Source organism: Diadema antillarum, unplaced genomic scaffold (assembly GCF_040938485.1).
Source record: "Diadema antillarum isolate AM-2024a unplaced genomic scaffold, OU_Dant_1.0 scf00000197, whole genome shotgun sequence".
NCBI lineage: Eukaryota > Metazoa > Echinodermata > Echinoidea > Diadematoida > Diadematidae > Diadema > Diadema antillarum.
Window position 1 is genome coordinate 1,516,541 of NW_027271086.1, and position 18,439 is coordinate 1,534,979.

At 39.7% G+C, this 18,439-nt stretch overlaps 1 protein-coding gene across 1 annotated transcript in view; it reads right to left on the bottom strand.

Annotated features, from left to right (window-relative positions):
• LOC139723713 (rapamycin-insensitive companion of mTOR-like) overlaps positions 1-18,439 on the bottom strand; it is a 126,033-nt gene that overhangs the window by 11,781 nt on the left and 95,813 nt on the right. The window contains exons 15-23 of the mRNA XM_071634934.1: positions 17,712-17,880; positions 13,532-13,606; positions 9,962-10,066; positions 8,197-8,243; positions 6,632-6,782; positions 4,578-4,795; positions 4,066-4,192; positions 2,523-2,764; positions 1,533-1,812 (exon numbers count right to left, since the gene is read on the bottom strand). Of these exons, the coding sequence (XP_071491035.1) occupies positions 1,533-1,812; positions 2,523-2,764; positions 4,066-4,192; positions 4,578-4,795; positions 6,632-6,782; positions 8,197-8,243; positions 9,962-10,066; positions 13,532-13,606; positions 17,712-17,880 (1,414 nt within the window). The remainder of the gene's footprint in view (positions 1-1,532; positions 1,813-2,522; positions 2,765-4,065; positions 4,193-4,577; positions 4,796-6,631; positions 6,783-8,196; positions 8,244-9,961; positions 10,067-13,531; positions 13,607-17,711; positions 17,881-18,439) is intronic.

The following is an 18,439-nucleotide window of genomic DNA, read 5'->3' on the forward strand; positions in this document are numbered from 1 at the left end:
ACCTCGCTAACAATGTGTGTACATCAAAGATAATGTGACATCCAAATTAGCACATCTGTGTTCATGTTGGAAGGCTCTTTCAAAAGTTTGCATGAGATGATAGTTAACACTCGGATAAATGAAGCAGTATTCATCCTCAGGAGTTGTAGATAGACATACTTTACAATTTATCATGCTGCAGAAGAAACACTGACCTTCCACTTATGCATGCACGATGTACATTGTATGTGCATAAAAGGGCATTACACAAAATAGCAATTGGTACCTATGCTTCTTCTTCTTTATCTTCTTCATAGGGCACAATGTGCCTCATTGATACTGTATGCGCTATAATTTTCGCATACATAAATTTTCGCGAATTGCCGCTGTCACACATTTTCGCGAGTGGTTAAATTCGCGATTGGGGGACCAGAGAAAATATGAAGTGGCAAAGAAAGTGTGAATTTTCAACTTACTAGCAAATAAGAATGATACTAGTTATACACTGCATGAAAAAAACTTACCAAAGTCTGCGAACTAGTAAGATAGAATTCAACATTTTTGAAGTGGTTAAGTCCATCGCGCTAGATTTCTGACGAGTGGTCCCCTTGCGATAATGGATTGGCTCTCTACAGTATTCGTAAGTAGACGTGGACGTGCGTGAACAAGCTTAGCCAGTATGGTCTGTTCGGTAAGCCGTGACATGGTATTCTAGTACTGAAATGTTCGTATCATCAAGGTAAGGGATTCATTTTGGAAGGTAATATTTTCGCGTGTTGTTAATTTCGCGACTAGCTCCCGACTCGCGAAATTCGCGAAAATAAAACCCCCGCGAAATATATGGCGTATACAGTATTTTTCGCCGACTATTGCTCGTCACCTGGGGGCGTATCATGAGGGGTCAACATTATTCGCTTGTTTCTGGCGTGGGTACACGATGTATGTGGGGCAGACCACTCCATCGGGTTAGCACCCTGCTCTTTGCAAGGAGGTGAAGTGGGATCTTTTATGTGCGTCAGTTATGACTCCACCACACACATCCTTTATCTAATGTCCTATCTGAGGGAAAGAGTGTTTTGCCTTTTGCTAGTGGGGAGGGCATGATAACACACAACACTGCTCAACTAGACTCATTGGGCCTGGATTCCGAGACATTTGACTGCAAGGCAGACACACTATGGTAGACTGAACCATATCATTGCCCTTTTCAGTATCTATGTCATAATACATATCTTAAAGGCTTCTACTTGTAATCGACAAGGTTATTAAGGAAACAGAAGGGAAAAATCTCTATGTTTTTCGACTCAGAATGGGTAATTTTTTATTTTTTATTTTTTCATTTTTTCATTTTTCATTTTTTTTTCAACATAGGCCAAACATTGGACACTACTATACACTTTACATATGATGATCACTGCACTCTTTCAAAGTACAAGTGTAAGTGCAATGAACTTACTAGCCATCTCAACTTTCCACACATAATGATTCAGGTCTTCACCTCTGTAAGATACACATAAATACGCAATGGATTTAACTCCAGGGGGCAGTCTCACCTGCTTCTCTATAAGCTCGCAGCCGCCACGGTGCCTGACCAGCTGGCCGTACAGGTGGACGGGAACGTACACGTCCTTCTTGTGCCGCCTCTCGTCCTTCGACCGGCGCGTGAAGCCGCCCGAGGGACTGGGACGGTGGTAGCACGTGAACGCCTCGTTGATTTCGGTCTCTACCAGCGTCACGTACTTGCGGTTGAAGTACGTGAACCAGCGCTCGAGCTCGTGGGCGACGTAGTTGACGTCGTGAAGGTACTTGAAGCCCTTGGTGGTGGACATGAACCTGCAAGAAAGCAATCTCTGAGTAAGTCTTGTCATCTTCCGGAAAAGAATGAAAAAAAAAATGAAAATAACTACAAGCATGATGCAGAGAGTGCAACACTCAATGAGGTCATAATATGCCTAAAATAACTGAAGCAAGCAGTTACTAGACAACCTACACATATCTTAATTTTGTTCCACACTCCAGTGACAGTACTTTTCACACTCTGGTGACCACTAATGACTTTATTCATAATCTTTCCTCAATGAATCCGTTAGCCTCCTCTAAGACCTCTTTGTTTTCAATTTCCTGGTAGGTCCATCCTTGGAATCAGTCTTCACGCTTACTCATCATGAGCTGGATCATGACAAAGTGCTATGTTTAGAGATAATTCTTATAAGACTCATTTTTGTCAGTCCTCGTGTCTCATTATATGAATTGTATCACTGTAAACATGAATAATTTTGCAGTTGGGAAAATATTTTTGAGAATTTTGCACAATATACAGTAATACCAACACGAAAAATGAATATGTGCAGGCTTTTGTAAAATGTCAATAAACCCTATCACTGGTGCTTGATCAACAAAAAGCAAATTCAAAAATATGCTAAAATCATCTTCCTCCATCAAGCATGAAAAATACTTGTGTAAACATTTTTACCTTTCACAGCATGTGCTAGAGCTTGAAAAAAAAAAAGAGGGAAAATCAACTGTTGTCACGACTACTGTACCTTGTGAGGAGGAGGGCGCCCTTGTCCCCCATGTGCAGCAGCGGGGGCCTCATGTGCACCAGGCTGTGGAGGTTGGCGTCGTCCTCGCACGCCTCGTCCAGCACGTCAATGGCCAGCGAGCTGATGGCCCGCGACTTGTCGTTCAGCTGCGTGATGAGCAGCTCCATGCCCCACGTGTGGAAGAACGGGGCCTGGGCCCGCAGCAGCACCCGCAGGTGGTTGGTGGCGTACAGCCGCATCGACTGGAAGGCAAAGGGTTGTGGGTGGGGAAAGAATCATTGATAAGATGCATGCGGATCCAATCAAACACTAGAGCAAAATCAGATGCACCATGTTAACCCGTTGAGGACGAGTCCCGAGTATACTCGGGCAAGCGACTATGGGAAATACGTGTTGTAGCAAAATCAAACCGTCCTCAACAAGTTAAGGTACAATACACATTGGTGTACCCATTGTTCTTGCATGCCCCTTGAAGCTCTGCATGACAAAATTAAAAAATATGGCTCCCAAAGTCATTTACGTATAGCTCTAATTGATTGCAAAATTGTGAGCACACTTAGCAACAAATGGGCATTCAAGAAAAGTTTTTATCTTTGCGACTAGTTAAAAATAAAAAACACTGGTAATGCTACATGGGCATTTCTTCTGTCATGACACCAACTCCTGCATTCCTTGACAATTTTGTATTCAGAAAACAAGATGGAAATTTTGGTTTTGCATGATACTGTTATCCCATCAAATGTACTTGAATAGCAATATACAGCTTATTGCAATTCTCTGTACCGCCAATGCGCAGAAACCTTCTACGCACGCTCAAGAGCCCTGTCACAGGTATGCACGTGGGATTCCTCGGTGCCATTGTCGCTTTCGGTTGTCTTGTGTGTGTCGCAGTTCCCATACGATTAAATGGAGTTATTTGCCTGCGTTTCCATTGTCACTCCTTATTTTTCTCGGCTATTATTCAGCTTTGAAGGAGCTGAAAACTTCTAAATTTTACTGACTTGCGGTAACCTAGAGTCATGGTTCACTATTGCAAGGCTTCAATGTGTTGGTCACATGATGGAAAGCGAAGAAATCTTCAACAGAAAATCCCCCTGGATAAAGACAGAACATGACCTGAGTGCATATGCAGCCAAAACTGGGGCAAGTTTGTCCCCTGAGCTATCCGATAATGCATCTGAAATGCTGCTTTGCGCACGGCACCTAGGTATTGGTGATACCAAGAATTCCCCCGCCATGCAAAATTGAACTGTACGGCACGTAGACAAAGATGACAAATAAATCAATCTCCTAAGTAGTTTCTTCATACAATGTTCTGTCTGATGCTCATTTTTTGTTTCATTACTATCTACTGCCACTACACTGGAGTCCTCCAAATAGCACTACTGGTCACTCTCTGAACACTACACTACACTCTCTGAAGGACTTCTTTCCTCAGTCCTATTCATAGCCCTATATGTTGGGCATATTTTGTGATTGCTCTCCTCTGTGAGGGGCCTGCAACACAACATCTCGATATCTCTATGACGACGATGGCACCCACCTCTGCTGCTCCGGCCAGCATCTTGCTGAGCACCGTCCTGGCCAAGCCATCCCGTTTGTAGTCCAGACAGGTTAGGACCAGCTTCTGTAGGGTCTCATGGTGTGGCATGGAACATACATCCAGGAGGCTGGAAAATACAGGGCAAGAGAGGGAGGGTGACGTGTTATTACTTTTAACCCTTTCCGTACCAGGGACCATTGACAGTGCGTACAAGGCTATGGGCCTTTCTGTGGTAAATGGCACTCAGAATACATTATAAAGGATTAATGCGGTCGCAAAGTTTGACTAACATAACAAATTGTGGTTTGCTGCAAAATCTATCGAAACAAAAACAGATAGTCAGAAGCATCATACAGTACTGTATACAGAGATTTATGACAACCCATGTGCTATGCACTGTAACACAGTGGTATGAAAAAGCATAGTGACTCCTCATCACTAGTCACGACTCAAAAAGCTGACCACACCTCTGGCAACCCTGAATCTAGGTAAGGGGGAGAGGGGGGACTTACTACTGGAAGACCCCGGCCTTCTCCAGAATCTTCTCCCCCTCGTGTGTCTGGGAGAGTTTGCCCACCAGGAGGAAATAGTCCTGGCTTAGTGTTGTCTGGATGCTGGCGGGACTGAAAACGGCCTGGGGCGGGAGCTCGTTGCGCGGCGCCATGCTGATCTCCAGCAGACAGTCACCGATGTCCACCGCCAGCTCCATCAGCAGCTTCTCCGCATCAGCCTGATGAGGTTCAGAGAGGTTTACCGTCAGTATGTGGGTTGTCATTGTTGCCATCATTTTAATTATCATCCTCATCCTCCTCTTCATCATCATCATCATCATCATCACAATCTCATCATCATTACCAGCATCACCAGCATCACCATCATCACCATCATCATCACCATCATCAGTGTCATCATTATCAACATCACAATTATCATCATCACAATTGTCATCAACACCATCATCACCGTTGTCGTCTTCATCATCATCATCATCTCTGTCACTATCATCACTACCATAATCATTAAGAACACCACCACCACCACCGCAATTTCTATCATTCATGCTATCTCTTAACACTGAAAGTGTAACTGCCACTTCAGTCTCCATCAAATGTGATACTATTTCATTGCCAACCGCCATTAGCATAATGCAGTAACATTTGTCAACATTACATCTTAACCTTTGCCATCATGAGTGGAGGTGACTCAACAAATTTCATCAACCTCAATATCTTTACCATCATCATCATCATTACCACTACTACATATAACAGTTTCACTTTCATCTGTAATCGTTGTTATTTGGCCATCATCACTAATATCATATTTACATGTACGTACCATTATCACCTTCGTCATCACCATCACCTTTACCACCACCAACATCACCGCCATCACCACCCTCATACTAACCATAATTACCACTATCATATCGCACACTCTGATTTTATGCAAGGACTCAAAATACATGTAGGTGAAACGGGTCAAACTAGTCAATCTTAAGTTTTTATATATTTTCTGAAAGAGCAATTCTTATTCTAAAATTTGGGATCATAAAACGATCAGAAAATTGTGTCTTTAGCAGTTTTTCTAGAACATTTTTTTTTTTTTGCAAAATAATGTGATTAGGTGTGTCTTAGAGGCCCCTTTTCATTTTAATATAAACCTTTTAATACACACTCTTCGCTTTCAACTCTAATACCTTTTGAAAGGAAAATGCTACTGCTTTGAAGCTTGGTATTGGTCAGTGATAGAATGTGTTAATAAGGCATGCTCAATTTCAGCCTAATCTGATAATCCCTTCATTGTTGTTCCTACCGAGTTTTACATCCTGTTTTTTGTCCCATTCACTGAACAGAGCACGGCTTTAGAAATAAAGGGCTTTAATAGACCCTAAACATCAGAGACTCTTTTCTCAGTACACACTTTCCCAGAGTGTGTGCTTTCTTTCCAATAATGAGATAGGTAATAGGAGAGTCCACTTGAACTGAGCTATACATCATTTTAAAGCTTTAAGTCTGCACTTTCAGAATATGCCCTTTAACACTAAAAATTCCATGTCTGGCGACTCTTTGTCGGTTTTGTGGTGCAGGGTGACATATTAATCCTCGCTACCAACCCCACTATCACCATCACAATCACCACCACTTCCATAATGCTCACCACCGTCACCATCACCACCACTAAATACTACTCTTACTAGCATTACAATCTTACTACATGTACCACCATTATCATCACCACCATCCTACTCACCATCAACATGGCAACTGTACAACACCAAAGCATTGTTGACGTGACCACCGCCAAATTAAAATTTGCAAATACTCAGACATTTCTCTCTGATATTTTGGCATTATGCACAGAAGAAATCCAAAGGATAGCTCAAGATTGATGAGCTAGACTAGTCTCACTCATTATCTCTTGGATTAATTGTCTCTAACCCCTATAGGAAACATACCCAACCATGATAGCACGCTTCAACTGTCGACATGGTAACCATTTGACATGAAAATCGACAGGGCAAATTCTGTGTCCCGTCTGATACCGAAATCAAATTGTGTCATACCTCGTCGCAGTTGAGAAGGAAGTTGAGTAGTTGGCAGCCGATGATGGTGTAGGTCTGGAGTTCGCTGGTCCGCCCCACTTCACGGCCAAGACTGATCACAGAGTACTGCTTGCTCATCGGCTTGTAGAACTCCACCAGGCGACGGAAAAATCTGGGGGGTGCAAATGTTTAGAAAATATGTATAAGATGATATTCTCATGTCAACATGATATCAGTGCTACTTTAATTTGCAAATACAAAGACCAAAATATTTGTATAAATGAGTTTGGAGGATGTATACTATTTGGTCACTTCATGTACATTTTCATATTTACTTCATTGTATTACATGTATCTTATTCTTCTTTTTTCACTTGCTTCTGCAAATGATGATTGCTACTTTGTAATAAACTTACACTGTATATTATTTGGATGTTGAAATAAATGAAATCACATAAAATAATGATCAAGGCAACCACAACAGAAACAGGAGCAAAGATGAAGAAAACATAAAATCTATCGGAAAACAAGTGTCATTATATTCTGCCATAATCAATGCAATGTTTTGGCTACAATAGCACTCTATATAAGTAAATGTGATAAGTTCGGATCCATAATTCCTAATTCCTGCCTGATTATTATTACTGTCAGATTATTACTGTCAGAATGTTTCTTTGGTAGCACAGCCCATGGTTTAGAGAGGGTAAGTCATGAATAACTGAATATGGAGTGTTCACACTAACAAATTTGTCCAATAACTCAACCAAATGGGAGCAGTGCTTCAATAAATCATGGGAAAGCTCCTCCAGTTGGCAGTATCTTTCTACAGTTTCAGTTTGATGTGCATTTGGCAGCATATCTATAACCATCATTATTTCCACTCAGCAACGGCGAAAACGAAACAAATTTGCGGTAATTCCACAAGAGGGAGGTGTCGGCAACTTGAAACCAATCCCAGAGTATAATTCTTCTGGCAGAGAGACTTGGTTTCTTCATAAGGAGAGTAAAGTGGGATGTGCCAAAGTAGAAAATAGCCCTATATGACTCATGGTGAACATATGGCATTAGAATTGTGGGTTTGTAATGTTCATGTAGGAAATTACTCAGACCCTTAAAAGCAACTGAAAGACTTCTGATAATGAATGTAGAATCCAAGAGAATCTAAACTTTGAGATGACGCACCACCATTGCAAATCTTGGAGGTAATTCCATCTGATTTTGACTCAGACTATCTTATCCGACGGCCAAATGGCACCAGAAGCATAAGAAGCAATAAAAAACGATTGCATCCTTGAGAGTGTTTACAATGACGAGCTGCCAGCTTCCTGGGCAACAGATGGAGACGACAGGACTAGATATGCTGGCAGAATAGATTCAAAACAAGATTAGAATGAATGTGCATAGGTCAGATTACTATCGCCGTTGTGAAGAAAAAAAAACTAGAAACAAAAATCTGCACAAGGAAGAACACACCTCAATGTCGACAGAAATGCCAGTAAACAGGGTGGTGAGAGAGAAGAATAGGAAGATGAGAAAACGGATACTGATTGGTAAGACACTGATAGAGTCACATAATGTCCAACACACCTGTTGATGTTGGCATCCTCAAACTTCTTCAGGTTGGCCCCGCCCTTCTGCAGAGGGATGAGTGTGGGAAGAGAGGGTTGGTTGGAAATGAAGAAAACAAATAAACCATCACTAGTTTGCATAGTACAAACATGCTGCTTTGGGATTCAATCAAAGAGCAAACACTATTCATTGGGTGATTTCAAGTTCGGTGCTAGTGCTAGTGCTAGTGCTATCTCAGCACTAGCACCGGCGATAAAACCGAACTTGAAATCACGTCGGTGTTGGGAGTTGACCTCAAAAATTATGACGTATTTCCGGTTGCTGGTGCTGGGCTCGGTGTTGAATGTCGTCTGCTGAACCGAGCTCCGCCGTCTGTGTTAGCGATTTACGTGCTTTTTCCCTATTGACTAACACTAGCCCCTGGGGATTATCATTTTCTTCATTTCAAGTTCGGTGCTGGTGTTAGCGTTGCCATGCGAGACCCGTATTCGCTTCCATAAGAGATGCACGTTTTACGTGCAAAGTCTATGCCAATGCAATGATCGCATACGTAAAGAACACAAACACTCCAGACATGGCCATAGAAATCTGAGCCTGGGAGCAAAATAAAGATAATTGTGTTTTAAAGAAGGGATGAAATTTGTGGCATTTTAATCGGTCTTCTTCGTTACGTGTCTAAAACTAAGCAGTTTTGGCTACATCTTTTTATATTTGACTTTAACTATGCGCCATCACTTTTTTCGTCGCGCAATTCCCGCGGAGCTCGCGGTGCTGTGATTCCAACACCTAGTGCTGGTGATCGATAATTTTGATCGGTATCGCCTCGTTAATCTGACCGTCGGTACGGGAGGTCGATTTAAGGCTGTTATTTGGGGGCTAGCACTAGCACCAAACTTGAAATCACCCATTATATTCTTATGTACACATTTATATTTCTTGGTCTTACACCAAAACATGTTGAAGACATAGATCAAGAGAAAAGTATGTTCACAAGCTTATCACAGTGTTTGTGTAACCTGGAAAAACTTGTCACTAGGGGAACACTATTCCACGGAGCTTCTCCTTAGCTTAGTGGGTATACATCCATGGTCATCTAATGTTCTGGTTTGCATCATGGTCTACCATCGTCTATTAAAAGAGATTAATGCTTGAGACTTTCATGTTCATCACATCACAACATGTGTTTATAGAGGCCACTTATTGTATGATCCCGAAAGTGTTTAAGGGAAATATCTTTCATTCAAGAGAGAGGGCACAATGATGTAACAGACATTTGAGTACACCACATCATATCTTATATGGCTGATCTCACAAACTAGCAAAATCAGGACTTACATGTAAGTCATACAAATTTTTGACCCCAAAAGATTCCTAACAACAAAAATGACACAAATGCTTGTGGGACACAAATTACATCAGCAAGAAATGTTATTCTAAAACACAAGCTTTGTCGTCATAGCCTCATTGCACAAATAAAACATGTATCTACTGTTCAGTATCTTATTTCATACAGTTGAAAAAGATGCACAAAGTTTTATAAAGATATTTCTGGTGGTTTGACGCAACTACGAAGGGGGCTGTTCCATTAAAATGTCCTTCTTTGCTTAATAGCAGACTACTCCCCCCCCCCCCCCAATAAACCAACCCCTACAGAAACATGATTGCCCAATGAAAGATGCAGCATGACATTTCACGAAATATTTTATGGTTCTAGGTTTTCTCTGCTGGGGAATGGGAACACACATTGGTCCCAATCGGACTCCTGGTTCCTGGTCTACCCTACCTTGATGGCCGCCCCGATCAGTTCCCAGTTCCAGACTTTGTGGTCCTTGGTCGTCAGAACCAGCGTCTCTTTGATCATGGTCTGCACCGCTGAATCCTCGTTCTCCTATCAAAGGGAAATCGGGTGGGAGAACTTCAAAATAGAGATAAATCTCCCCAACAGCAAGAAAAAAAAATTGCTAACATACTGTATGTACACAATTGTATGTATCATATGTACATTGTACATACTTTAATACAAGTGTAAGTACACGTATGTTTGTGTATGTATGCATGCATGTACATTGATATGTACTGTTGTATGTGTGATGAATGCTAGTTTGTCTTTATGAAAGTATAAACTTATCTATTTTTAATCAATCATTTTATCCAATCAATTATTAATACACATGTATATCATCATAATTATTCCTAACAAAAGCATAACCAAGACTCCCCAGGGTCTTGCATACATGCTGAATTACTGCCACCACCACTGGTGTCATAACACCATTGCTATCATACCACCATTGGTGTCACACACCGTTGGTGTCATAACCACCATTGATGTTGTACCATCACTGGCATCATGCCATCATTGGTATCATGTACATGTACCACTATTAAAATTGGTGTCATACTGCCAATGGTATCATACACCATTGGTGTCATGTCACCATTGGTGTTATGTCACCATTGATGTCATACCACCATTGGTGTCATACCACCACTGGTGTCATACCATCACCGGTGTCATATCACCATTGGTGTCATGTCACCATTGATGTCATACCACCACTGGTGTCATACCATCACCGGTGTCATATCACCATTGGTGTCATGTCACCATTGATGTCATACCACCATTGGTGTCATACTACCACTGGTGTCATACCATCACTGGTGTCATATCATGCTTGGTATCATGGGCACACTGTATATGTCTGTAAAAATCTTCACTCACATTGCTACAGTACAACTGTGTGTGTATTGTGGAAGGCAATGGAGTATCGCTACTTCCCATTTCTCTGATGTTATCAAGAGCAGCAATCTCGCTGAAATATTGAAATCCAATACCGTATATTATACTACCATGATTGCGTTCTGCCCAATGACCTTTGCCTATCATTATCATCACCATCATCATCATCATCATCATCATCATCATCATCACCTCAGCCATTATCACGTCAATTCAACTTCTATGATATTTATTACAATAATCTCCAATGATTGATGGAGAGCCAGGCACAGGTCTAGTCTACAAAATTGAATGAATACAATGTTCCAGGTTTTCTTGTACAGTAGCAGAATGTAAATGAGCAGTTAAAGACCAGGGTACTAACACAGATATGGGCGTGTGGGACTACTATAATTAATCTGTCTTTTTGTTTGCATGTAAGATCTATTCTACAATGTACTCTTATGAATGGCACGCATGCTTGACACATGTTTTTACATGTGTTCTATCTTCATCATTACACACACAATGAAGATTGGATACATTTTTGAAGGTGATTTGAGCAAACAATAATCAGGTTTTGTTACGGCAAATGCATTCTTTTCCCCCCTGATTGCTGATTTCTGTGTAATTTTACCCAAGTATCCATTTAATATCACTCAATATGCTAGCCCAGATCAGTTCTCTTTCTTTCTCTCTCTGTTTCACGTGTACATGTATGCTAATTTATGATGACCTACAGTACTTTTGGTGAACTGTCTACAGTTAGTACACAAACCTACCCTGCCAAACAGTAAACTACATTGTACCAGGACACCATTCCACACTCATTTAATCCAAATGCATTCAACTTTGATGTAAAAAAAAAAAAAGTATCTTTAAATGAAAGTGTACTACAACAAAGGGTCTCATGACCATGAACTGCAAATGCACAGCAAGATCTCTGCAATGTGTCTTTTGACAAATTCATCACTCAAACTCCCGAAAGACGTCCACCTCCTGAAAATCTCAATTTCCCCGCAGCTTCAGCAAAGCAAGCATGTTTTGATTTGTGGGCCAAATCCACCCAAGAGTCTTGTGCAGCGATGTGAAGTATAGGTTAATATGAGTCGTGTGTCAATGAGAAAGCTCATTTTTTGAAGTTAGCACAGCATCATATTCTCTCAGACCCATGCATACAATTTGGCGTATGTGAGCATAATAGCACACTTTCCGGCACGTTAGCAATGAACGATTATACAGGAGTGTTGAGGATATAATGAAAGCGGACTAAATTTCATGCGAGGAGAAGCAAGCAATGAGCTAATGTTGAGCAAGCATGCATACAGTATTCAGAGAGAGGAAAAATATCTGCAATGCACTGCAAACATAGTAACATAAGATGTGCTCAGTCATAAATTCTCAAGCAAAGCAAAAATACAACACACTATCATACCACAACTCATCAACCCCAATATATCATGAAACCACATAGAAGAATTATCACAAAACTGGGTGTAAATTGGATTTGATATTTTTTTGTCTTTCCTCCACACTTGATAAAAACCAGCCCCCTTGAAATCATCAAACAAACAAACAAACAAAAATCACACAAATAAAAAGCCAGAAGAAAAGAAAAAATCATATTGTAAAAGTTAGCACAGAAATAACTAGTTCTTGATAAGTTATATGAAAACCTGAACATGAAGGGGAAGGGGAAAAAATATATGACTTATTGAGTTCTCTGAGATATTTCTCTGAGGAGCTTCTCTTGTATCGCTGGATGCAGTCTCCAAGTTGAATGGGTTTTGTTTGCTTTTTGTTTGTTTGTTTGTTTGTTTGTTTGTTTTCATGCTTGAGAGAGTTGCTAGCATAGCCATTTCAGAAAAGGACATTTTTCACTGAATGTACAGTGAAACACACACGACGGAGTTGCTGCAGCCATTTAAAATAAATCGAAAAATAGATAAATATAGATAATGTGGTTAATTGCAAGTGTGACAGCAAAACATGAATTTCAGCACGAAATAAGAATTAAAGCATTTGGAAACGTTCGGGGAGGTAATCTGTTTTGCTTATTTCATTTGTTTTTGCTTGTTTGGGTTTTGCTTGGGGGTTTTTTCGGGGTAGAGGGGCAATTTTGAATTTTGAGATTGCCATGAATATAGTAAATGATAGATGCGAATGAGAATATTTCATGTTGCTTTTATAGTGACAAGAAAATGATACCATACAATGTGCACATATAAATAATTATTGGTTCTTTTTTTAATCCTCTGGCGAAACCAAAATAAGGCCACATCACTTTGGCAGGGGCCCAGTTTATCTGAATTGCATACGGGGCAGGTAAGAAAAACAAAACTGGGAGTCAGGAAAAACAAAACTGGAAGTCAGATTACAGAATATATTGTATTCAAAGTATGAGTGTAGACTATGAAAGACATTTTTGAACTGGAGGAAGAGAAAAAAAAAATGATAGTCCACAGCAAATCGTAATGAAAAACAAATTGAGAGAGAAAAATAAAAACGCCTGTGCTACGGCTACGTTATTTTAATACATTTGATGTACGGTCTCGGGCGTGCTCCTAGTGACCACACGTCCCCGACTATATGATTTTAGATGTTTAGTTGTCACGCAAAGTTTCAACAGACCTGAGTCGACCGATTGGTAATCTTGTCCCAAGACGCAGACACGCCCAAAGCCGAAGAGAAAGACCTGCTTCTTGACTTAAATGCGTCATTGAATTCGGAAGAGAAACAATTTGAATAAGGCTTGTTAGGTTTCCCGCAAACCCATAGGGGAGTAACGTTCCTTGCGCGTCGAGAACGAGTCATTCAGGTATGTACGCAAGTCGTTCACAAACATTTCATACACAACACAACTCAACTCTACGTTCCGAAAAAGCATACAGTATAAACAGAGCTCCAGGGGGTACATTCTGAGAAAAACTACATACAGGAAAAAAATAAATAAATAAAAGTACATTGTATCTTAAAAGGGTATACTTGTTGTAATATCTAGAACAAGTAAGAAGTGACAATCAATCTGTTAGTATGCAAAACGACAACACAGATAGTAAGTGCTTTAACTTGGAGTCGCATGCATATTGAAAAAAAAAAAGGCGTGCATGTTAGTCGTTCTGCCACACGAAGTGCGCCATTCACATCGCCTTCGATTAATGGTAATGATGTTGTTTGTAATTGACTATTATTTCATTGGATTGTTTCCCATTCACGCATGAATGAATCCTGGCAAATGACTACAGAGCAAGGGGTGGGGGGGGGGGGGGTGATGAGACAGGAACCTGATGTAAGTTAACACGGATAGGGTACTTTGATGAACCATTTGTTTGTTTTATGACAGGTACGTGTTCAAAGCGTGAAGTAACCACCCGACTTGGGGACTCAATACACGAGGGCTACCCGAGCAACAAAACACCGACTACCACTACAGCAACAAAAGTAGCCACAGCTATGATGTAACAAATGGGAGGGGGCTTGGCATATCATACACATACTGTTGTTGCTGCAGTTATTCAGCACGAGAGCAAATTCAGATTTAAAAAATTGCTTGGAAATAGATCAAATATGATTGCACTGCTCCGAAAAAGTAAAAATCAAGTTTGAAAGGGGAGAAAAATCTTCAGAAAAGTGAGTAACAAACCAGTCATCAAGGCTGAATATTCTTCAAAATTGCTATTAGTTTGGTTTTAAACCAATTTGTGAGATGTATTTCCACAAATGGGTACAGAATAAAGAAAAACATTCAAATGAACATGTTACCTTTAGGGCAAGTCCAAGATAACGCGCACGTTACGTATGGGACATTCAGAGACTTTTATGACCTGAAAAATAGTGTTAATGGCCTTTGATCATATTGAACTTCATCATGGTGATTGATATCTAGAAGAAGTATAATCATGTAAAAAATTGGAAAAAATGACCTTGACAATTATATTCTAGAAGAGAAAATATGTGCCGTTACGTATGGGACCAGAAAAATTTTGTTTTTTTGAACATTTTTTTCAACCTCAAAACTCTCTGAAAGTATATCATTCTACAACTTGTAACTCACTGTGATGAAAGTCACAACACTCAAGATTATCACAGGTAAGTTTCATGTCATTAGGCAAAAAGCTCTAATGACAGGTTCTAATCAAAGACAGACATGACGTGTTACGTATGGGACAGTTACGTATGGGACAGTTTGTCCCCCATTCATTTAGTGTGTGAAGAACCATGTTTATGGGTATTTTGCATAATTATTGAAGTAAAATCAGTTGAAACTACTCAAATACCGATCCAGATTGTCAAGGAAACAATATTCCCCAAATATTCACCATCATAATCATATTCAATCATATTTTTATATTTTCATGACCAACCTGGGTATGCATGCCCTTTGTCCCCCATTCGTTTAGTGTGTGGGGAACCATGTTTATGGGTATTTTGCAAAATAATTTTGCAAAATACCCATAAACAAATTTTTGCGTAATTATTGAGGTGGAATCAGTTGAAATTACTCAAATACTGATCCAGATTGACAAGGGAACAATATTCCCCAGATATTTACCATCATAATCACATTCAATCATATTCTATATTTTTTGTGACCAACCTGAGTATGTATGCCCTATTTTTATCAGGATAGTTACTACTGAAAAAATTGAATAGTTTAATAAAGTGTTTACTTCCATTGATGAAGGGCAGTTTGCCATTTAGTTTCAATGAAAAACAACTTGACACAAGAAATATTAAGTTTAATAAATAAGCAATACCTGCTGCGTGGAACCCCAGTGATCGAGGAGATATATGATGGCCGTCTAGCAGTCAGGTCATTGATTCGAGTCACACCTCAGTATGTATTGTATACCCATGAATTTTGTTGTGGCTACTACTGAAAACTGAATAAGGACAATTTGTGTATCACTTGCAATAAAAAAAAAATCATTTTACTTTTTATTTTTTTTCTATATATATCACAACCATTTCAAATTGGATCTCCATCACATAAACTTTGAATTCCTCTAGTCTTAGGATTTTATGCTCTTAAGTAATTCAGTAATTGGTTTCCAATCATCTCTTTAAATGTTGAAAACTGAATCCCCATTTCTACAAAAAACTATACCATCCCTTTAATGTTGATTTTTCATTGTGTATTTTGCCATTTTCCCCTCCCCCTTTCTGAAAATTGTTCAGTCAAGTTCATGTATTGTTTCAAGTGTCTATAACTCAAAAAGTAGCTACAATGTTGGGATGCTTTCTTCAGGATGATAGACCATTTGTGTACTGAGAGACCTTCCCAGCTTGCTACATGCATTCACATGCAATATGTATGAGGATGTCCCATACGTAACGCATTTTTCCCATACGTAACATTATTTTAATGCCTAATAAAAAATATTTCTTTTACTTTTTTTTTCTTTTTTCTCTGGTATTTGATTTCTCTAAACAATAAATTAGAACTTTCCAAAAGGGCATTAAAATAACCATAGCAATTTCAGAAAAAACCTAAAAAAATGACCTCATTTTGTTACGTATGGGACATCTCATGATAGGACACGAGCTAATTTGCATAATCATTTGCATAATCCCTAAATTTTCATACAAAGTTAAACTATGTGATGAACTTCTTATGTCCACATATTAATCAAATATCATTTGCTTTCCTTTGAATTAATATGAATTTTTATAAATGTCCCATACGTAACGCTGTGTTTCACATTTATGCAAATGAAGCCCTTGAAATTTGCATAAATTTACATAATATCATTTTTTCCTCCATGGAAATCAAAACTTCAACTCATAAGCTTCAAAATGATACCAAACATGTCAACATTGAGCATAGATGAAATTTTGCCTTCTGAGGGGACCTTATCTTGGACTTGCCCTTTAATAAATCTGCCGCAGCCAGCGTACAAAACATTCCACAAGGAAGTGACCCAGAATATTTTGATTCATCTCTATACTTGAGTTATGGGCATACAATCTCGAAAACTCGATTACCAACAGTATGCTCAAAGTGGACATTCAAAATTTGAATCTAAAACTACATCATGACAAGGGAACACTACCTAGAAAACGCACAATCCTTCTACAAACTACATCAAATACATTGTATGTGATACAACTGTCACATTTTCAACAATGAACACAATAAAGCAGATATCCTAGAACTGAACAGACAAAAATGTGTGTGATTTAAAGGCTTTGATGTTCAGTAAGTCTGTTCCTCAATGACCATAATCTGACTAAGTTTACAATATATGCCCCCTGTTGCTTCTTGGTTAATGTTTGTTTATATCCCACAGGTTAAAACTTCACCTTAAAAGAAACAAGTTCAGAATGAAAAGAAAGGAAAAAAAAAACATGTAGGAAGCTGGCAAAATTGATCGATGAAGAATGAACCCAATAACCTCTGTGCAATGATTAAAGCGCTGATAAAGCTCACAGCAAGTCTATGAATTGGCAATCTGTTCAGAAAAGCATACTCACACACTGAATCACAGAATACTATATACGCCACATATTTTACAGGCTTTTTATTTCTGCAAATTTTGCAAGTCGGGTGCTATTCACAAATTTTACATCACGCAAGGGTAATAACTTTGATCCCAACGTGAATGCAACATGCATGCATCCACTTCTTTGGCACTACTGTATTCCACGATTGTGATTTCAACCACTCGTGAAATTGTCAGGAAGTCCCGACTCTTGAAAAATTGGACTGGCTAAACATATGGCGTATACAGTACTCTTTCATGTCTTCTTCTCTATCTCTCCTTCTCTCTCTCTCTTTCTTCCCCTTTCTCTCTCTCTCTCTCTCGCTTACCCTAGACACGACGGGTGTGTCTCTGCTCTTGTCGGCGACGACTCGTTGATGCGTGACGAACATGTCTGTGTTGCTGAGGATATGGTCCAGGTAGAGGCTGCACGGGATGAAGCCGCGCTTCTTCAGCTCGTGGTGGCGCTCCAGGTTTGTGACGGCCGCGCTCGCACGACTTAGGAAAAACGGTAAGGAATGAGACGCTGACATTCTGGTATTACAATTCATATAAATACATCTATAGTAAGTAGCTGCAGCGGCAGTCGTGAAATAGTAGTACTGGTAGTGGAAGTAGTAGACTCAGTAGTAGTAGTAGTAGTAGTAGTAGTAGTAGTAGTAGTAACAACAGTACATGTACTTGTGGTAGTAATAGCAGAAGCAGTAGTTGTTGTGGTAGACGAACTAGTAGAAGTGGAAGTAATGGTAGTGGTAGCAGCAGTACTAGTTGTAGCAGTAGCAGCAACAGCAGCAACAGTGCTAGACCTAGTAGATGGAAATGTAGTCGTGCTGCTGGCAGCTGAAATAGTAGAGGCAATTGAAGTAGTAATGGTAATAGAAGTAGCAGCGACAGTGGTGAATAGTAGTAGTACTTAGTAGTACATGTAGTAGTACTAGTAGTAGTAGTAGTAGTAGTACTAGTAGTAGTAGTAGTAGTAGTAGTAGTAGTAGTACTAGTAGTAGTACTAGTAGTAGTAGTAGCAGTAGTAGTAGCACTAGTAGTAGTACTAGTAGTA